The 19,534-nt window shown below is 34.3% G+C and overlaps 4 protein-coding genes across 7 annotated transcripts in view; 2 read left to right on the plus strand and 2 right to left on the minus strand.

The window, feature by feature from the left end:
* LOC106134506 (CD63 antigen) overlaps positions 1-19,534 on the plus strand; it is a 515,731-nt gene that overhangs the window by 362,984 nt on the left and 133,213 nt on the right. The window lies entirely within an intron of this gene.
* The window catches only part of LOC106141364 (uncharacterized), a 382,952-nt gene that overhangs the window by 174,017 nt on the left and 189,401 nt on the right, over positions 1-19,534 (minus strand). The gene's annotated exons all lie outside the window — the stretch shown is intronic.
* Positions 1-19,534, minus strand: part of LOC106137109 (putative acyl-CoA-binding protein) — a 347,495-nt gene that overhangs the window by 32,449 nt on the left and 295,512 nt on the right. The window lies entirely within an intron of this gene.
* Positions 15,976-17,941, plus strand: LOC106141581 (sodium-independent sulfate anion transporter-like). The gene has a single exon (XM_060944390.1). The coding sequence runs from the start codon at positions 16,085-16,087 to the stop codon at positions 17,837-17,839; it is 1,755 nt and encodes a 584-aa protein (XP_060800373.1). The 5' UTR covers positions 15,976-16,084; the 3' UTR covers positions 17,840-17,941.

Consider the following 19,534-nt stretch of genomic DNA (forward strand, 5'->3'; position numbering starts at 1 on the left):
TCTGAAACTCAATGACATCATGCAGCCATCCAGCCGAATGTAGCCGATACTATTCGCGACCGTTGACTTTATTTTAAAATTTCAAATTTATTTTATTAATGGGATATTATATTCGTTTGTCTTGTAGCGGGAGCGATGATTCGGCTCGACCGCCACCAAAGGGACGGTCTTCCGCCAGGCTAGGTGTTATGCTTGGGGAACCGCGGCTCCGACGATGTTGAGTCGGAGGTTGTATTTATGCTCCAAACCATGATAATCTTTGTAATCGCGATTTAGATTCTTCGCTGCTATTGGCTGAGCGCGTCAATTTGTTCGCGATGATTGACAGTTGTGATGTGAGGCGTAGAGATGTCGCGACAGTCTATTTATCACTTTTTTACTTGTTCATACGTACATACATACATATAAACACGTCTACATCCCTTGCGGGGTACACAGACCCAACAGTCTTGTAATGACTGATAGGCCACGTTCAGCTGTTTAGCTAAATGATAGAATCGATACTATTTTACTTGTTCAATCTTCATTAAATTTTTCACTCACGAAAAGAACATTATCTTCACTTTGCCAACCCTATTACTGCAACAGCTGATGTTATGCGATGACGCGCAACTTTCCAAATAGGCTGATGTAATGATGAATGATGATCATGTAGGTACGTGATAGGTTCGGCGTTAGGGTGATAATTCTGTTATCACTTGTGGGGGCGGTGTGTTGTGCATTTGCGAGATTGGTATTCGGGATAAACTAATTAACTGCAAGTCATTCAAATGAATCCAAAAAGAACAAATTTGCATGAAAACCATTGATGAGTATGTATATAAATCAAAAGATGTATTTACATAGGTATCTACGTTTTTTATAATATGCGCCGTGTAGTTCCAGGCACTAAAGTATAGGACCACTCCATCTCTTTCTCATGGATGTCGTAACAGGTGACTAAGGTACAGGCTAATAAATCTGTCACTTTTTAATCTTAATTCTATCATTAAGCCATGAAGCTGAGGTTGCCTTTCAGTTATCTTCGAGATTGTTAGCTCTGTCTACTCCGTCAGGGATAAAGACGTGATTATATGTATATATTAATTTTAACCGTTAAAATTTTTGCGCATCTAAGCCTCGCTCAAGTAAACTATAAAAAAGAGAATAAGTATATAAATCCTGAAAACAAAACCTTTTATTTTGTACACTACATCATTACACTAATGTTCGCTCCCGGGGTCGGCCGATTATGACTAGTCAGTTTTTATTTTTGCCATTAGGCATGCTAAAGCGATTAAGGTCTGCGCACAACGGCTAACATTGTAGCTAGACTGTTGTAACTCAATTGCTATTCTAAAGGCGTTCTTCCACTAACTTTTTGAAGATTCTAATTGATTAAGATTCAATCTTTTGTCTTTAAATAATAATAAAAATAGTGGCGCATTTTCTGTATGAAGATATAATTATTTTATTAACTTTTTAAAATGTAAAATAACAATTTTTGTATTCTTTTTTTCAAGAACCATGCATGCAAGTTTTTTTGTTGAAAGTTTTTCTTGAAAAACTGATGAATGTTTAATCGTAATGTGTTATTAAAAAACGAGGTATAAACTCAAGCAAATCGAAAAGAAAAAGAAAAATTTGAATATTTTTTTCTAATTCCTTAACAAGATGTATTATAAATTGGTGTCATTGTAGAAAATGCAAAAAAAAAATTGTAGCACCTTTCTTTTTTGTTTTCGAATATCGAAACAAAGAATTTGTTTGAATTTGGTCAAACTAAAAAATAATAACAATTTAAATTATTTCAGACACAGATACTTACGTTGGCAGATGAAATCGTTATCGCTTTGCAGTGGACAGCATTCTTTTTTATAAAAGACACCTACTCATAGTAAGTTTATAGCCTGAGCTTTCAAGCGCTTTTGCACTGCTACTAATGGCGAATATCTAACTTTGTTACTGTGAGCTTTTCAAACTGCTGTGATAAACTGCATTATTATATTAATGCAACATATTATATAACATTTATATGTGTAAACCATTTATGTAATGTAATATATTACGTTAACCAGTTACTTATTTAGCTATTTTGTCAATTGTTATGTTGTCAACACACTAGCATAATTTATATGTTTTTGTAAAATTTTTCGGCGCTATTTGTCTATTTAATATGTAATTCTAATTGTAAAAATGTTGTAATGACTGTTTGTGCCAAAAAAAAAAAAATAAAAAAAACATACATATTATCACGTCTATATCTCTTGCGGGGTGGACAGAGCCAACGGTTTTGAAATGACTGATTAGCCACAATCAGCTGTTTGGCTATCATATTATTTTTAATTCTGCGTTAACTTTGGGAATGTAATTTTTTAATTTCAAATCAAAGTATAAAGTCTATTACTCTTGTTACTGAAATCATGAAATGTGTTTCGTTCAGTACCAATAGGTACTAACTTATATAGAAAAATATTATGCTCATTTTGAGCTTTCCATAATTAAATGTAATTATAAAATAAATTGATTATTTTCTAAGGGATAATCTAACAAACTTGGAATTCTCTTTTAGGCGATGGTCTAGCAACCTGTCATTATTTGAATCTCAATCTGATGTTGTATGTCAAATTTAATCTTAAAACTGTTGGTGTGCCTTTTCCAAAAAAAATAACGCATCAACTACAAACGTGCCATTGGGTTGTCACGGTAACTCTTAGCAAATCACCATACAGACAGAAGTCGACAAAATATAGATATAGGTACCTATACATATATATATTTCCAGACAAATAACTATGATTTACAAGCGATTCGCGGTGCAAATAACTCCTTTTTAATGTTTACGCATGGAAACGGATATAGCCGTAAACAGGATTTATATCTTTTTATATCTTTCCCGGATTATTGAGCCATAACGTTTGGATTTAGCATTCATTTATTTCTGACTAGATTTTCCTTGTGTGTTTTCGTTGCATCAGCGCAAAATATGTTTTGGGAAAATTATCTTCAAGTTCCGTGCGGTTTCCGCCACTTTAGAATAGAACCACCCATGGGTGACGTAAAAGGCGACTAAGGGATAGGCTTATGAACTTGGGATTCCTCTTGTAGGCTATGGGCTTGTCACTACTTGTGAATTTCAATTCGATGATTACAGCTGATCGTGGCCTTTCAGTCTTTTCTAGACTGTTGGCACTGTCTACCCCGCAAAGGATATAGACGTGACTATATATATGTATCTTTGGAGGATTAAAATATGACATAATATAATAAGGTAATAAATAGAACATCGCATGCAATACATATCAAATGATCGAATGTAACACACTACAGCACAGAGTAAAAGCGATTCAATCATAATTAATATAAGATATAATTTTGAATACTAACATGATTGACCCCGGAGACCCTGGTCTTGTTCAATTTAGATAAGTTGGTGCCCATCCGTAGCCATTAATGCCGGTCCTTCGATCAACTGCTACTCAAATACCGTCTTTATTGTCACACACATAGAGTACAAATTCGGAGTCTTTTGGCACAAGTAAGGACACAATTTGGTTGGACCTTAGTAATATCACTATCACAAAAGTCTAAAAACACAGTCTGTCAGTCTATAAGAGCCACTTTGGTATAGTCTGTTCGCGGAAGAGCTGAAATAGAGGATTAATTTTGATATTATTGCTTTGTATAATGAGGAAAAATAAAATAAGAAGCGAAATCAAAGATATAAGAAGAAGCTTTGTTTAATAATTCGATTAATAGGCTTTGTTTAATAATTCGATTATGAAGCTTTGTTTAATAATTCGATTATGAAGCTTTGTTTAATAATTCGATTCGCCGTTCCATATTATTTTTAGAATTGCGATGCCTAACAGGGTTCATATTGTACCTATTTATAAGAAGTAACTGTTATTCAACTGATGTACTTTATGATATGCCATAAAGAATTTGAATTAGAATAATAATGATTTTTTAAATGATAAAAATCACATTAAATTACGTTTGGTTTTTTTTTTTATTAATTATATGTGCACGTCCCTGTTTGATTTGAATATCGAATTGGAAACGAGATAACAAGGTATTGGCAAAATCTGAAAGCTGTTCAGTCTTTCACTCAGATAAAATATAACATAGATTGAACTAAATAAAAGATTTACTCATAAATATCACAGTATTACGAAAGTTGATAGCTTAAAAGATAAACGAAACAATGAAGCCGCCGAGTGGTTACATACATATGTAAACATACATATGATTACGTCTATATTCCTTGCGGGGTAGACAGAGCCAAGTCTTGAAAAGTCTTAAACGCCACGTAGGTACAGCTGTTTGGCTTAATGATAGAATTGAGATTCAAATAGTGACAGGTTGCCGTGTGGTTCCCGGCACGAAACAAAAAAAGAAGATAGGACTACTCCATCTTTTCCCCATGGTTATAGTAAAAGGCGACTAAGGTATAGGCTTATTAACTTGCGATTCTTTTTTTAGGCGACTGGCTATTAACCTGTCTCTATTTTAATCTCAATTCATTAAGCCAATCAGTCATTCATTCTTTTCAACACTGTTAGCTCTGTCTAACCCGTAAGGGATATAGACGTGATTATATGTATGTATGTAAAATGAAAAAGAACTACTTTTTAAGAGCATTAATAAAGCATAAAGACTGCGTAGGCGGGAAACACGGCGAGACATCAAAATATTACTGGAGATATCAATGCATATCGTTATTTACGACGTCAGTTTACGAAATCGCTCCAAAAAGAGGTTCGCGTTCATTCAGTTTCCGCCCACAGGTGCCCATAACCCACGCGTGGGCATACCTGATCCAATGAGAGTGGATCAACGGATGGGTTAAGTTGATTTGACATTGATAACAGTTTTTTTTAGATTTAACAACAATTATAATTAATATCTGTACTAATTTAATGTTTGTTTGAACGCGCTAATCTCAGGAACTACTAGTTAAAATTGAAAAAATATTTTTGTGTTGAATAAAACATTTTTTAGGTTATATAATATCACGCTGCATCTATGTATTAGTAACGAAGAAATAATGGAAAATTAAAAATAAAAACGGGGAAAATTATTCATCCTTGAGGGCTTCAATGATGCCCAAAATAACTATTTCACGCGGACGAAGTCGTGGGTACAGCTAGTATACTTATGAAGAGGAGAAGAATGAAAGAGAAGAGAGGTCCTTGTCCAGTAGTGAAGAACAATATGACACTTATAGGTCTAGCGGTGTACTCAGAGTCTCACAATTCCCAGAAATCGTATCGAAATTAATGGACTTTTTCGTGCGTACGGTGAACGGTGGCGTACTTTAGAGTTTACGAAATATTTTGACTAATTAGTTATTTTATTTCTTTTTAACTATTTCAGTTTCAGTGAACTAATAGGCAGAAACAGTGCCTTTAATTTTTTTTTGTAAATTTGCTACAAAACTTACACAAATGTCAAAGTCAAAAATTGACAAATTAGGTTCTCCAGTCATTCAGCTTATGACAGGACTCTATTGGTTTTTATTTCCGCGGCAATGATAAAGATCTCGTCGCTATACTTTTAAATATAAATTTCAAGGTTAAATAAATCAAAAACAACCCCTTAGTAGGAAATAATCTGTATGCAGTCTGCGGGGCAGTAAAACCTGTGAGTCATAGGGACTCCGCATATTTATGTAGAATAAACAGGGGTAGTTCTGGCCTTGGGGTAGTTTGAAGCTTGACCAGTTTAAAATGAGAAATATTAATTGAACGGCCGGGGGATGGACTTTGATCATTCTGTGGTACTTAAAATATTTTCAAAAGTTATATAGGCCTACAAACTTGGAATTCTTTTTTAGGCGATGGACTAGCAACCTGTCACTATTTGAATCTCAATTCTATCAGTAAGCCAAATAGCTGAACGTGGCCATTCAGTCTTTTCAAGACTGTTGGCTCTGTCTACCCCGCAAGGGACATAGACGTGACCATATGTATGTATGTATGTATTATATATATCAGTCAGTTATGAAATATCTCAAATGGGGAATTGAAAAATTTATTGAATTTTGAATAATAATTTTAGTTTGATAAAAAACTGAGTAGGTACCTACTCAAATTTTATTGGATAAAACAATAGCAATGCAATATTTTTATTTCTTTTTATATTTATATTTTTTTATCTGTATAATTTTTCAAAGTCTTTATAGGTATAAATTCAGACATGGCTTTCTTACTGGTATATTTTTCTTAAGCAAAAGTTATGAATTAACATTGAACCTTCAACATGTTTCTAGAGGATTTCAAACAAAACGAAAATAGTGATGGGCGTTCACTTCACGATATGACATAAATTTCTACCGAGTGACAGGGACACGCATTTCTTAAGTGAAACATCGAAATCATAGTTCTTATGCACTACTTGGTTTCAAACGAACGCATACAATAAAGAGTTTTATTTCACGGAATATTGAGTTTAAACTTGTCTGACACTTGGTGTTGAGTGGCCGTCATTATTATAAAGTATGGCTATTCATTCGGTGCATTTATTTGCGATCGATAGTTTAGTTTAAATATGACGAAGGGTTAGGGCCCTCCTGATGTGCCGATATATAGGAACAGATTAGTACTTGTACTGAGGGTCGTTATTATTCAAATGAATGATAGCTATACGTTTATACGTATGATAGACAATTCATTTAGGTATATAAGATACTTGCAACTTAAATATATTAAGGGAATTTAAAAATATAAGTGCGATTTGTTGGACTATTTATATGAGGTAAAACTGTAGTGCAAAATAGTTTCATCGTCTTGTAATTCAATACGTAATAATGAAAGGATCTTCCAATATGAAAATTGATAAATGCCCAAAACTCATATTAAAACATAACCATTGTAACCGAATTACTTATTAAAATTACGGTAAAAATTTTATGTAACTAATGTTTCTTTAAAACTTATTTCTGTAATAATAATAGAAAAAAACACACATTCAAAACGTGAGAAAATTTCAAATAGGACGTGCACGTTGATATTCCGTAATTTACAACCCAAATGTTAGTATTTTTTTCCTAGTTAATCTCTAGAATGTAAACTTCATTGCAATATTTCTCGGGCATTAATAGCCGCTTTTCAAATTAAATTTCAAGGAAAGTAATTTACTTTAGAGGCCGGGCGACATTTCCATTACTCCGCGATGAAACTAATTATCATTTCAATTCATGCGGGAACATTCACTCGATACATGTGGGTGGTCGGCATTTATGAAATTAATATTGCGAACCAAACAATACAGCGAACCAAAAAAAGAAATTAAATAAAAAAACAAATCACCTTGAAAAATTGGTACAAAATAATTTTTATTCCTTTATTTATCGTTCCTTTCACGAATTCTCACGCCACCTGATAACAGTGCACGTGACGTCTTCACACTAAACACTCGATAATCGAATTTTGTAAACAGTTCGCATGCCTAATTGGGCGTGGAAGGTCACTTTTTGAATCACTTTCATTAAATACGCGGTACTCTTGCGTTAGCGAGTATTTTTCAGTCCGAGCCGACCGAACCAGCGCAGTTCCAAACACGTCCTCGCCCTCGGGACACCGACCCCTGACTGCGGAGCCCACCCGCGCTAGGGGTATTCTGAGGGCGAACTTATTTGGGTTCTTTGTTGTGTCCCTAAGAGGGGTAAATTATTACGGTTTTGCGATAACATAATAGAATGGTGCACTAAATAATCGAAAGGATAACGCTTTTTACCGCCTAAATATTGAATTTTCGACCGTTTTTCACACAGCAGAATTAAGGTTGTAACACGTGGACGTGATTTGAATATCTTTGTTCCACTTAAGTATCTTGAATCTGGTATGATTTATGGAAAATTTAATCCCATGCACATTACAGGAAATGTGTTAGATATAATTAGAGAGGATGAAGAAATCATTATGCCTTAAGTATGACGTTCAATATGTTCTTTGTACGTGGCACACGACTAAAAATAATTCGATACTTTCATAGGTATGTAGTACATGCCTAAAATGTTATTTAACTCAGCTGTCAAATTGACATCTTTCGTGACATGATGTTTGGCAGCCTGCTTTTGACAGCGTACTTTGATGTTTAAATCCCTGAAGAGAAAGAAGCTTTTTTCGTTAATGAGAAATGAAATCAATGGAATTTGCAAATTGTGTTCCTTAAAAAAATTATGCTATTCCATTTAATTTTTAAATTAAAATTTGATCAATATTCCATTGACCACTCAGTTTACAAACATATGTATATGCAAAAAACTTACACATAGCGATAGCCGCAGATTTTTATGTATTATTCTTTTACTGTACCTGAAAAAATAAAAAAAAATATTAAAAATAAATTTTAATAGAAGACATAATTTGAAAATTTTTGTTTATTATTTTTACATACTAAAAGATTTATTATTATTTACTCTCATCAGTTCAAGCTTCAACTATTGCCGTAGAAACGTACTTACACCAAATCCACGGTCGGAAAGTCGGCGTTTGATGGATCGGCCGGTTTTACGGCCGCCTGTAATGAGCCCGGTAATCGGGACGGTTTTATCTCGCTCATGCCTGATGGATGCTGAGGGGATTGGCTGAAGAATGCGAATTTCATTTGGTGAGGAATAAACAGATGCGTATTTGTAGTTAACGTTGAAGGGTCGTTGGTCCAGTGGTAATTTCGTCTGAAACTAAGTTCAGGGTTCCGATTCCACAGCCTCTTTTTGTCGGACGATGACAATATATACGACACTTCTGTCTTCGTACGGAGAAGGACATAGGTTACTTTTAACGCGGGTGAAGCCGTGGGTGAAAGTTAGTTTTCGGATAAATATAATAATTAAATAAATATAAATAAACATATACAGGGCAAATGACACATATTGAGTTAGCCTCGAAGTAAGTTCGAGACTGGTGTTACGAGATACTAACTCAACGATACTTTATTTTATAATAAATACTTATATAGATTAATATCCAAAACCCAGGCCAATCAGAAAAAAATCTTTTCTGGCATGACGCCCTGGCCGGGATTCGAACACGTAACCTCCGGTGTCACAGACAAGTGCACTACCGCTGCGCCACAGAGGCCGTCAAAAACATAAACAGATAAACATGTGTCTTGCATTTCTTTAAAATTGTGGAATCGCTAATCTAGACTCGTTGTAATTGTGGTACAGGCAAATATCGAATAAGCTCTTGACCATGGATCCTGAGCTGAGACTAAATACTTATCACTAATCATGATAACACATACATCTTTCACTTCTTCCACGTTAATAACTTTTGACCTGACCTTTCGCCAGAACGACCTCCGATATCAGCAAGGTAGCTTACGTTAGCCTAGACCTCATTCTTTTAATAAAATGTTTAAAATGGTTCTTTTCATTTAGAAATCACATCAGTCCCATTTTGTTTAAAAAACGCTTTAACTAACGAACCTTTATCAAATCGGAGAGATTCTTGCAAAAGGTCAGGTCAAGAGTACCCGTATCCGACGAGCTTGCACGAAGAGAGTTGTAAATGTGGATAACGTATGCGAGGATCGTGGCAAGTGGAAAGATGCAGTTTCTGCCTACCCGTCCGGAAAAGAGGCGTGATTTATTTATTTAAACTTCATTGCACAAAATACAAATGTATAGCACAATTGGCGGACTTAATGCTGGAAGCATTATCTACCAGTCAACCATTGGGTCTGACAGAGAACTTATATATCTAGTACACTTTTAAAATCTCCATAATGTGAAACTAATAAATTTAACTTTCTCAATAATTAATTATCGTCAGCCTATGAATGAAATGCCAACAGCTGTGTTCTTAAAAGAATAGTAAGAACGTGGGACCCCCGCGGTGAACGGACGGACAAATTAACCGCTCAGTTGCTTACGTAACAAACATGTGTGCTCGTCAAATAAATTATTTAATAAGTTTTGTAGAACATACATACATATGGTCACGTCTATATCCCTTGCGGGGTAGACAGAGCCAACAGTCTTGAAAAGACTGAATGGCCACGTTCAGCTATTTGGCTTAATGATAGAATTGAGATTCAAATAGTGACAGGTTGCTAACCCAACGCCTAAAAAAGAATCCCAAGTTTGTAAGCTATCCCTTAGTCACCTTTTACAACATCCATGGGAAAGAGATGGAATGGTCCTATTCTTTTTTGTATTGGTGCCGGGAATCACACAGCATTTTTTGTAGAACAATGTTATTAAATTGATGCCAACAGTATCCATTATAGGTAAATATATATTTAGAACAGTAAACTGAGTGATTTATATTTTAATGGTGCCGTGTGGTTCCCGGCACGAATAAAAAAAAGACCACTCCATCTCGTTCCCATGGCTGTCGTAAAAGGCGACGTAAGATTTCTCGGATTGGAGCATATCAACACAACATCGTCTGTCGCGCGGTTCCCCAGGCATAAAACCTAGCCTGGCGGAAGATCTTCCCTTTGGTGGCGGTCGAGCCGAACTATCGCTCCTGCTCATTAAAAACAAACGAAATCTATACAAATATAGCTCTACTGTTTAATTACAGACTGTTTCGTGTTGTGTGAAGTGGATTCCATTTACACTGTCACACTGGATGTTTTGTCATCTCGACAGAACTTTGGGCGTTACTATGAGTTCACGTTGCGTTCGAGTTCCCATCGAGTTGATATCGACTGCGTGCTTTTATTTTAGTTCGACTTGCTACGTACATACATACATTTAATCTCGTCTATATGTGTTGTGGTTCAGACAGAGCCAACAGTCTTTAAAAGACTGATAGGCCACGTTCACCGGTTTGGCTGAGAATTGAGATTCATATAGTGACAGGTTGCTAACCGGTCGCTTAAAAGAAGAATCACAAGTTTATAAGCCAATCCCATAGCCGCCTTTTACGATATCCATCGTAAAGAAATGGAGTCTTTCAAATAATATTAATATTTGTTTTAATATTTCTTGATAGGAACCACTGGTAGCGCAAAGGTATCAAATATCTGTCTAAATATGCCACTCCGGTGTTTAATAAGACACCTTAAAATACATCTTCATTCTACGCTTACCCTAAAATAAGGGAAATTCTTGTCAGGTCGGTACAAAACATATGGTCGGACTTAATTATTCTCAAATATCGTAAGCATTTATTTAAAACCTTCGAAACACTTATGAATATTAATTGATTCGTGAAATATACAGATGGATTTAGTTGTTTGGAAGTTCCATTTTGAAGGGTAAAATAATTTTTTTTAAGGAATTGTTAATGATATATTCTTTTATCAATATTTCCGGTCTACGGCGTCTTCAGTTTTCAATTTTTTTTCCTTTATTTCACTTTTTGAGTGGGGTCGGCACGGTATTTTAGTTTTTTCCAATTATTTCTATCACTTGCCATCTCACTGGTCACTCTGTTTCTACTGATTCAGTTTTCAGATGATTGGCGTGCATTCTTTAACGGCGTTAAGTCACTTTTCAATTATCGAGCGGCAACAATGACAGCATCTGTTTACTTTATTATTTTAATTTAATTTTCAACACAAAATCAGCTGAATTTTATTCGAGACCAATGCTAACTTAGTATCGAATATTCAAATATTTGCTACTACAGCAGAATATGCGACAGAGTTTTTGGCGGGAACCCGAACGTCAAGTTGTTTGTGCTGTAACATTTTTGTCAAAATGTGTGTTTGATGGACTATTATTGGTGCCGTGTGGTTCCCGGCACCAATACAAAAAAGAATAGGACCACTCCATCTCTTTCCCATGGATGTCGTAAAAGGTGAATAAGGGATAGGCTTACAAACTTGGGATTCTTTTTTAGGCGATGGGCTTAAGGCACTAAGCCTAAATAGCCCAGACTGTTGGCTCTGTCTACCCCGCGCAGTGAAGCGCTAACAACTATTACTCTACTACTGTCTAAACTCGACACATGATAAATAAGCTCACAAAGAAGTTCGATTTTCAAAACGAAGAAAAAGAAAGAATAAATAGAACAGGTTTAAAAAATGCTGGCCAGTTAGAATTCCAGCCATCGCGTTGTGAATTCGTAATAGGACGTATTTTAAGAACAAAGGTCAGCTCCAGTAAAGTCTAGCGAGGGTCAAGGGCGTATCGATTTTTACGGGACTCAGCTGAAATCGAGACTTTAATGTGAATATTTTTGGATAACATGACAGAGTTCAAGGGGACATTGTTTTAGTAGTTAACTGGGTTTTTCGTTTGGCATATAGAAATCGGAATAATGTACCTAAGCCATTAGAATATGCCGTAACATTTATTTGAAACTATAGGTATGATTTCTATAAAAGATATATAATTTATTGATATCATAATAAAAGACGACTAAGGGATAGGCTAACAAACATTAAGGCATTCTTCTTATAGGCGATGTGCTGGCAACCTGACACTATTTAAATCTCAATTCATTATGAAACCATACAGCTGAACATGAACTTTCAGTATTTTTAAGACTTTTGGCTCTGTCTATCCCGCAAGGGATAAAGACGTGATTGTATGTATGAGGATGTATGCCAAATTAAACTTAACGAAATGATGATTATATGATGTTCATATTATACCGAATTCCATGCTTTTATGGCGACGCGTGATACAATCGAAAAACTCATTACTTTCCTATTTTGGACAGATATTATAAAAGGGGCGAACCTTACGAGGTAGACTGAGTCAAAAAGGACACATTTTAAAATGTCACAAAATTTCCGAAACTAACCTAGCACATTCTACAACCCTCTTAATTAAATAGCCCTTCCAATTCCCCCCCATACGTTGAATATCAGAAATATTCTACAATATAAAATTGCAATTAAGTCTAGACCGAGCTGCGACAGGAATGTAGGGGTTCCGTACCTACAAATCGCTATTATATGAGGCAGACGGGCAATGGCCGGATCCTTTAACCACTTTTTACTTACCTGACGTTGCTTGTATCATCTCCGAAGATTTATTTTATGTAGACACATCCTATTTAAATTATAAATGCGAAAGTTTGTAAGAATATATGTTTTGAAATTCGTGACGTAGCAATTATTCAAGTTTCAATGAGGTTTTTAAAAAAAAAAAACTTTGCACTTTGTGAGCAGCCTTTATGTAAGATTGTCATCGGTCAAAGTTTATGTATATTGTGTGTAGTTTTATATTTTTTAGTATGTCACTATTTATTAAGACAATGAAGTACCCTGTGATAGTGAAAAGACTAAAATAAATCTAATCTAATAATATCTTAATCTAAACCTATTTAAGAATAATTTATTTAAGTATAAATATTATTTAATTATTTGAAAAAAAACGCAGAAGATTATACATGGAGTATAGGTATGCATGATAACTTGACTAAAATATAATCCATAAATTTTTAACAATCCTATCATGAGTTTTACTAAGATTTCCATAAAGTTGCAAAATGAATAAATTATGCATCATATCTGATAAAATAACATAAACAAACGTAAAGGTTAAGTAAAGTGGAAAAGGTCATAAGTTAAGGCTTTAAATTATGTATCTATGCCTTTAATTAGAAAATTAAATTTGACATTTCACGATTTGACAACTGCTCAGCCAATCAGAAGTAAGAAGTGAATAATTTGCTTAATTCTGATTGGTTAACGCAAAACGCGGTAAAATTATATAAGTTTTAATACCTATAAACCGTGGAAACATGTTCTTTGAATTTTTTATACCATACTTAGTTGAGAATCGCAGATCGTGTGTTTTGTTATCAAAAATACTAATGTACTGAGGAATTCACAATGTGTATTCGATTCTTTGGAGTTATTTTATGAATAAAATCTTTCAATCAGGTTAGTAAAAAGCTATAAAGATAACTTTAGAAGCTGTTTGCTAACATAAAGAAAGACTAAAAACACGACTACAGATTTCCAAGTGTAGTTAATCTGGATGATTAATTTGCTTCAAAAAAGGATAACTGTCCGTATCAGGTTAGTACATTTCATAGATTTTTTTTTCATAAAGCGCCAAACTATTCTGAATTGAAAGTAAAAAGTAGGCTGGCAATCTCAAAAAAAGAAATATCTTATTTAAATAGTTTCTCTTATAAATGAGGTTTATATTGTATTTGTGTTAAATCTTAATTAATTATGTACACAGTATATATATATTAATAAATAAATTACACCTTACTAAAAGGTAAGCTTATAGACTACATTTTTCGTTTTGCCATAATCTCTACCATTCTAAATCAGTTTATCCTTGCATACTTCTTTCGCTTCATTTCTTCTTCATCTATTTTTATCAATCTTTCCCTGCAGTGAAAACAAGTACAAATATTTGCCTCATGATCTCTAGGACGCCATCTATGTAACACTATATGGGTCGATAAACTGTTAAACTTCTTGGCCCCGAAAGACTATAAAACCATCATAAAATTACCATTACTATCCAAGGGAGGTTTTCTCTCTTGTCAAAGGTTAAAAATGCGTACATAAATTGTTGAAAACCAAAAAAAATGGGTATAGTTTGTAAACAAAGGCATAATAAATGACGGTTTTTTGACACGGACATTTTTCGGAATAACGCCGTTTGTGGGTCGACGTAGGGGATGTTAAAGTTATTTTTATAAACTATGTTTTTGCTGTGTGGTTTCCAATACTTTGGAATAGGACCACTTCATCAGTTTTCCAAGGATATCGTAAAATGAGACTAAGGAAGCAAGTTGTGCCAGCTGATGCTTCAAAAAAGTCAATCGTGACGAAAGTTACGCGGGAATCTTTATGGGCTACGAACACAGCAATATCTGTGGTTAAAAACCTGTCACTATCTGAATCTCAATTACATCATCAAGCTATTATGCACTTGGCATTCGAGTATTATTAAGACATAAGATTTTATCTGTTTTTTTTAAAAGATTTTTCTTTCACTTTTTAGGTACTTAACTCTAATTTCTAATGTAAGTATGTGTACTGTACTGAAAGCAGGTTTTTTTATACCTTTTAGATATAAGCTCTTTTGACAGGACATTCGTCCCCTTTGCCGCCCTAATATTGCCAATTACAAAGGCTGTAAAAGCAAAAAAAAAAGTTAAATATTCATGGGATAATAAGTGGCGTACGTTAAACACAGTTTAATGACCTATGGGTCATAAAATAGGAGTTTCGCCATAAAAGCGTACAAGAGTTTACTTTCAAGTTTATTCGGTCGCAAACGCAACAAAATTGCGATTTCATTGGCAACGAATTTCCGTGTTATTGCTTTGAATATAAATAAGATTTCGGATTTCTTTCTCAGCAGTTCCTATTTTCATTGACAGATATGGAAAAAGCTGATAATGAAACGCCACAGCTGAACCTGGTCTTTGAGTGTTGTTACTTATTGCTCTATCTTCCCCGCAAAGATAAAGACGTGATATGTGTGTATACAAACAGCAATCGCACTCTCAGTTTATCTGTTTTGACGGCTCGTTATTTCAAAGTCTTCAATCTTAGCAGTATCTTAGATTAGGTTTTGTGTGATAAAATTGCCACTAGTGTCTATATAACGTCATCTGCTGATAACCTTTTGTAATAAAATATAAGTACACAGTACACCATGTACTAAATATATACAATTATTACAATTATATAAATAATATATACAATTTATTACAAAACATCACCAAAAAAATTTGGATTGAAAATATTTGACAAACTTTTTTCAAAGTTACTAATCACGTCAGTGTTCCGTGGCATGTAAAGTTCAGTTATATACTGTCCATGTAAAGCGAAGCAAAGAAAATTTCGATGTACCTATTCAAGGGACATTCATAAACTTTTGTATCTAACTTAAAATAGTTTAACTAAAAAACATATCACATAATGTGCTTTTATTCATTAATGTACTTTCAAGATTATGAAAACAGAAACTTAAAATCGTAGTTATTGTCACTAACATCATTCTACTAAGCTGTTAACGATGGGAAAACCTTTTTAAGTAATCCGCGATATGATAAAATCGATCGCGCGGGATAAACTCCGAGACAAGATTATCATAGCTATAAGAGTGCGCTGATAAAAATATACCTACCAAACATTATTTAAAGAGACACAGTATGAATTTACTTGTAAGCAAAGAAGACAATTCTCGTCCATCCAATTGATTTTGTGAAAGATGACAGTAAATACAACGAGGCGGGCAATAAGAAAAGAACTAAAACGTTGTGCTCAAAATGTGTGCAGTGTAAAAACTTTGAAGAAACGACTGCCAGTACTAGTATGGCTACCAAATTACAGTGTCGATTACTGCTTCCAAGATATAATAGCTGGGGTGACGGTTGGTTTGACAGCAATACCCCAAGGAATAGCCTATGCTGTCATAGCAGGATTGTCACCTGAATATGGACTGTACGCTTCGCTAACATCTGGAATCGTTTACATGATATTTGGAAGCTGCAAAAGTGTAACTGTTGGACCAACAGCAATACTCTCGTCGATGGTTGCAAGATATGTGGTCGATTATTCTGCAGATTTCGCTATATTAGCGTCTTTTCTGTCTGGAGTAGTGCAGTTACTCCTTGGAATCTTTCGATTAGGTTTTTTAATAGAATTTATATCAGTGCCAGTTATCAACGGATTTACTACAGCCGCCGCTATGCAAATTGCTGCAGCTCAACTAAAGTCATATTTTGGATTACAAGGACCATCAGGAAATACTTTTGGAGAATCAGCGTATTATTTTTTTTTAAATATCAAAAGTGCCAAACTTTGGGATCCAATATTGAGTACACTGACAATAATAGCGTTATTGTTACTCAAAAAGATGGGAGATGGATGCAAGCGTTCAGATAATATTATTAGACAACTTCGATGGTTCTTCTCTTTATCTAGAAATGCGATTGTTGTTATTTTTGGTATGATAATAGCATATATTATAAAAACAACTCTGTATATCGAACCTTTGGAATTAATTGGTGATATTGGCAATGGATTACCTGAAATTGGTCCTCCGCCATTTTCTACTACTGTTGGTAATGAAACTTTGAATTTTATAGACATGTTGACAGTTTTGGGAGCCAAATCAATTGTTCTACCTTTAGTAGCCGTTCTAGAAACAATTGCAATATCTAAAGCTTTTGCCGATGGGGACCCAGTGGATGCTACTCAAGAATTGATTGCTATCGGACTGTGCAACGTTGTGGGATCGTATGCTAAAAGTATGCCAATAACGGGATCTTTTACTAGAACTGCATTAAACTATGCTTCTGGAGTTCAAACTCAAGCTGGTGGTGTGACCAAGATTCTCATTATTATTGCTGCTTTAACAATGTTCACTTCTACATTTTATTACATACCTAAGGCATCATTGGCTGGTTTAATTATAACAGCTATGTTTTCTATGATAGATTATAGTGCAATGATAAGACTTTGGCGACACACGAAACGCGAATTCTTCCTATTTTTTATAACGACAACATTTTGCCTATTCATAGGTTTAGAATATGGTATCTTAGTTGGTATTTCTATAGAAGCAGCTATGTTACTTTATAAGTCAGCACGACCAAAACTTAAAGTTGAACATATGAAATCTGTTCAAGGTGAATTACTCATTATACCTTTGAGTGATAGTGTAGCTTATTGCGCCGCTGAACATGTAAGACGGATAGTGATAACAGCATCATTTAATTCTGATATCGAATCAGTTATTGTCGTTGACGGAGCTAATGTCAAAAGAATGGATATCACAGCTACTGAGCATCTAATGTCAGCAGTTAGAGATTTTGAAAAAAAGTCACGCAAAATTATATTTGCTAATTTCAATAGTGAGATAAAGAATCTATGTTTAGACATCAATCCAAAGGTTGCCAGTTATTTTGTTACTATACCTAATGTGCTCGACATAGCTGAAGTGATACAAAAAGAAGTATGAACGATTTATCAAAACTCATTATTTTAAAATGTTTAATTTCATATCATTAACAATAATAAAGTGGGATTAAATATGTCATTATATGTAATTAAGTTATTTTTAAAAATAAAGTTTTTTACTCTACTTAATACAATATTTGTTATAAATAAAACGTTATGAAACAACAAATTTACTCTTAATTTGACCTTTTTATTGAATCCCTTTCAATCGTTGCAAACGTATCAAATAACTTTTGAAAATATGTTAAGACCAAACTTCATTTTAATTAAAGAGGTTATTATACTTCCCCTCCATACGACCGTTGATTTCATAAAGCTAAATGATGATGGATCATCAGTCCCCTAGTAATTATCACTTTATTGACTATTAAGGACCCCACTTTTGTATTTAAAACATCTATTAAAAAGTAGTTCCGTTTTAAAAATTCGTAGCGTGGAAATGATTGATGAGAGCCTATAAATTTAAGATAAGAAATAACCAAGTCTGAGTACAACTTTTTAGTGAGAGTAAATAAATTTTCTAAGTCCATGGATAGCAGAACAGCAGCTTGAAATAGCTTGTATTAAGTAATTTAAAAAATAATATAATCAAAAAAAAATAAGGGTCAATTACCCATAAACATATGTACATGAGACATTTACCTTCTTTGGTTTCTCCTTTTATAAGCAGTAAGTATCTACATAATATGTATATATCAGTAATGTTATCTTTCAGTACGCACAGCCTTCGACATCCACCATAGCTTATGGGTCTAAACCAGCTTGTCAAAAAGCGTCCGGTAAATGTTTTAACACCTACCAATTCGCTCTGTTTCGTTTTTTCACGGTAACATTTCGCGCCTTTTGGACATGATCCGTAAACCACACGGCACATATGTGATATGTTTGTATATATGTAGCTATGTAATTACAAAACAATATTTAGATAAGTAAGATATTCATTTACTGAATTACTCTTACGCCGTATAGTATTATTAGATGCCTTTTGGTTTCCGGCACCAATAAAAAAAGAACCATTCCATATCTTTCCCATGGATGTCGTAAACAGCGACTAAGGCATAGGCTTATATTTAGACTAGGGATTCTTCTTTTAGGTGATGGGTTAGCAACCTGTCACTATTTGAATCTCCATCATATCATTCAGTCAAATTGATGAAACTGGTCTGTAAGTCTTTTCAAGACTTAACTCTGTCTTCCCCGCAAGGTACGTAAACGTAATTATATGTATGTATGTAAATATATTATTGTAAACTTTAGGTACCCAAGTATGTAACCGTATAAACAACATTAAAGTACCTTTTTGTTTTATTGATACGGGAAACTGTTTCTTTCAAGCTCTGGAAACAAACACTCAAAATAAACATCCTACAAAACCTTATTGTTCTCTCTATAAGATTCATTTTGTTGTAACACGCAACAGTCATAATTGTGTCTACGATAATGCTGGTGGCGTATGCGAAACCACGCACACCTCCATCACTGTTATCTACCCAACCCGAGTCGAACCCACTACCCTATCGTCCGACACAGGCTGAAATGTCGATAACATCACGACTTATTGCAACATCAGTGCGTGAGGTGGTGGAAAAGAGTGATTGTTTTGTCCAGTCAGATTGAAACAGTAAAAATACTGAGACTATACATTTTGTATAATAAAAGTGACAAAAATGAAACAGAAAAACAATTGTACAGTAAA

This window comes from Amyelois transitella, chromosome 5 (assembly GCF_032362555.1).
Source record: "Amyelois transitella isolate CPQ chromosome 5, ilAmyTran1.1, whole genome shotgun sequence".
Taxonomy (NCBI): Eukaryota; Metazoa; Arthropoda; class Insecta; order Lepidoptera; family Pyralidae; genus Amyelois; species Amyelois transitella.

Excerpts from the sequence above, each read along its gene's own strand:
- LOC106141581 (XM_060944390.1), top strand. The coding sequence starts at position 16,085 with ATGACAGTAAATACAACGAGGCGGGCAATAAGAAAAGAACTAAAACGT.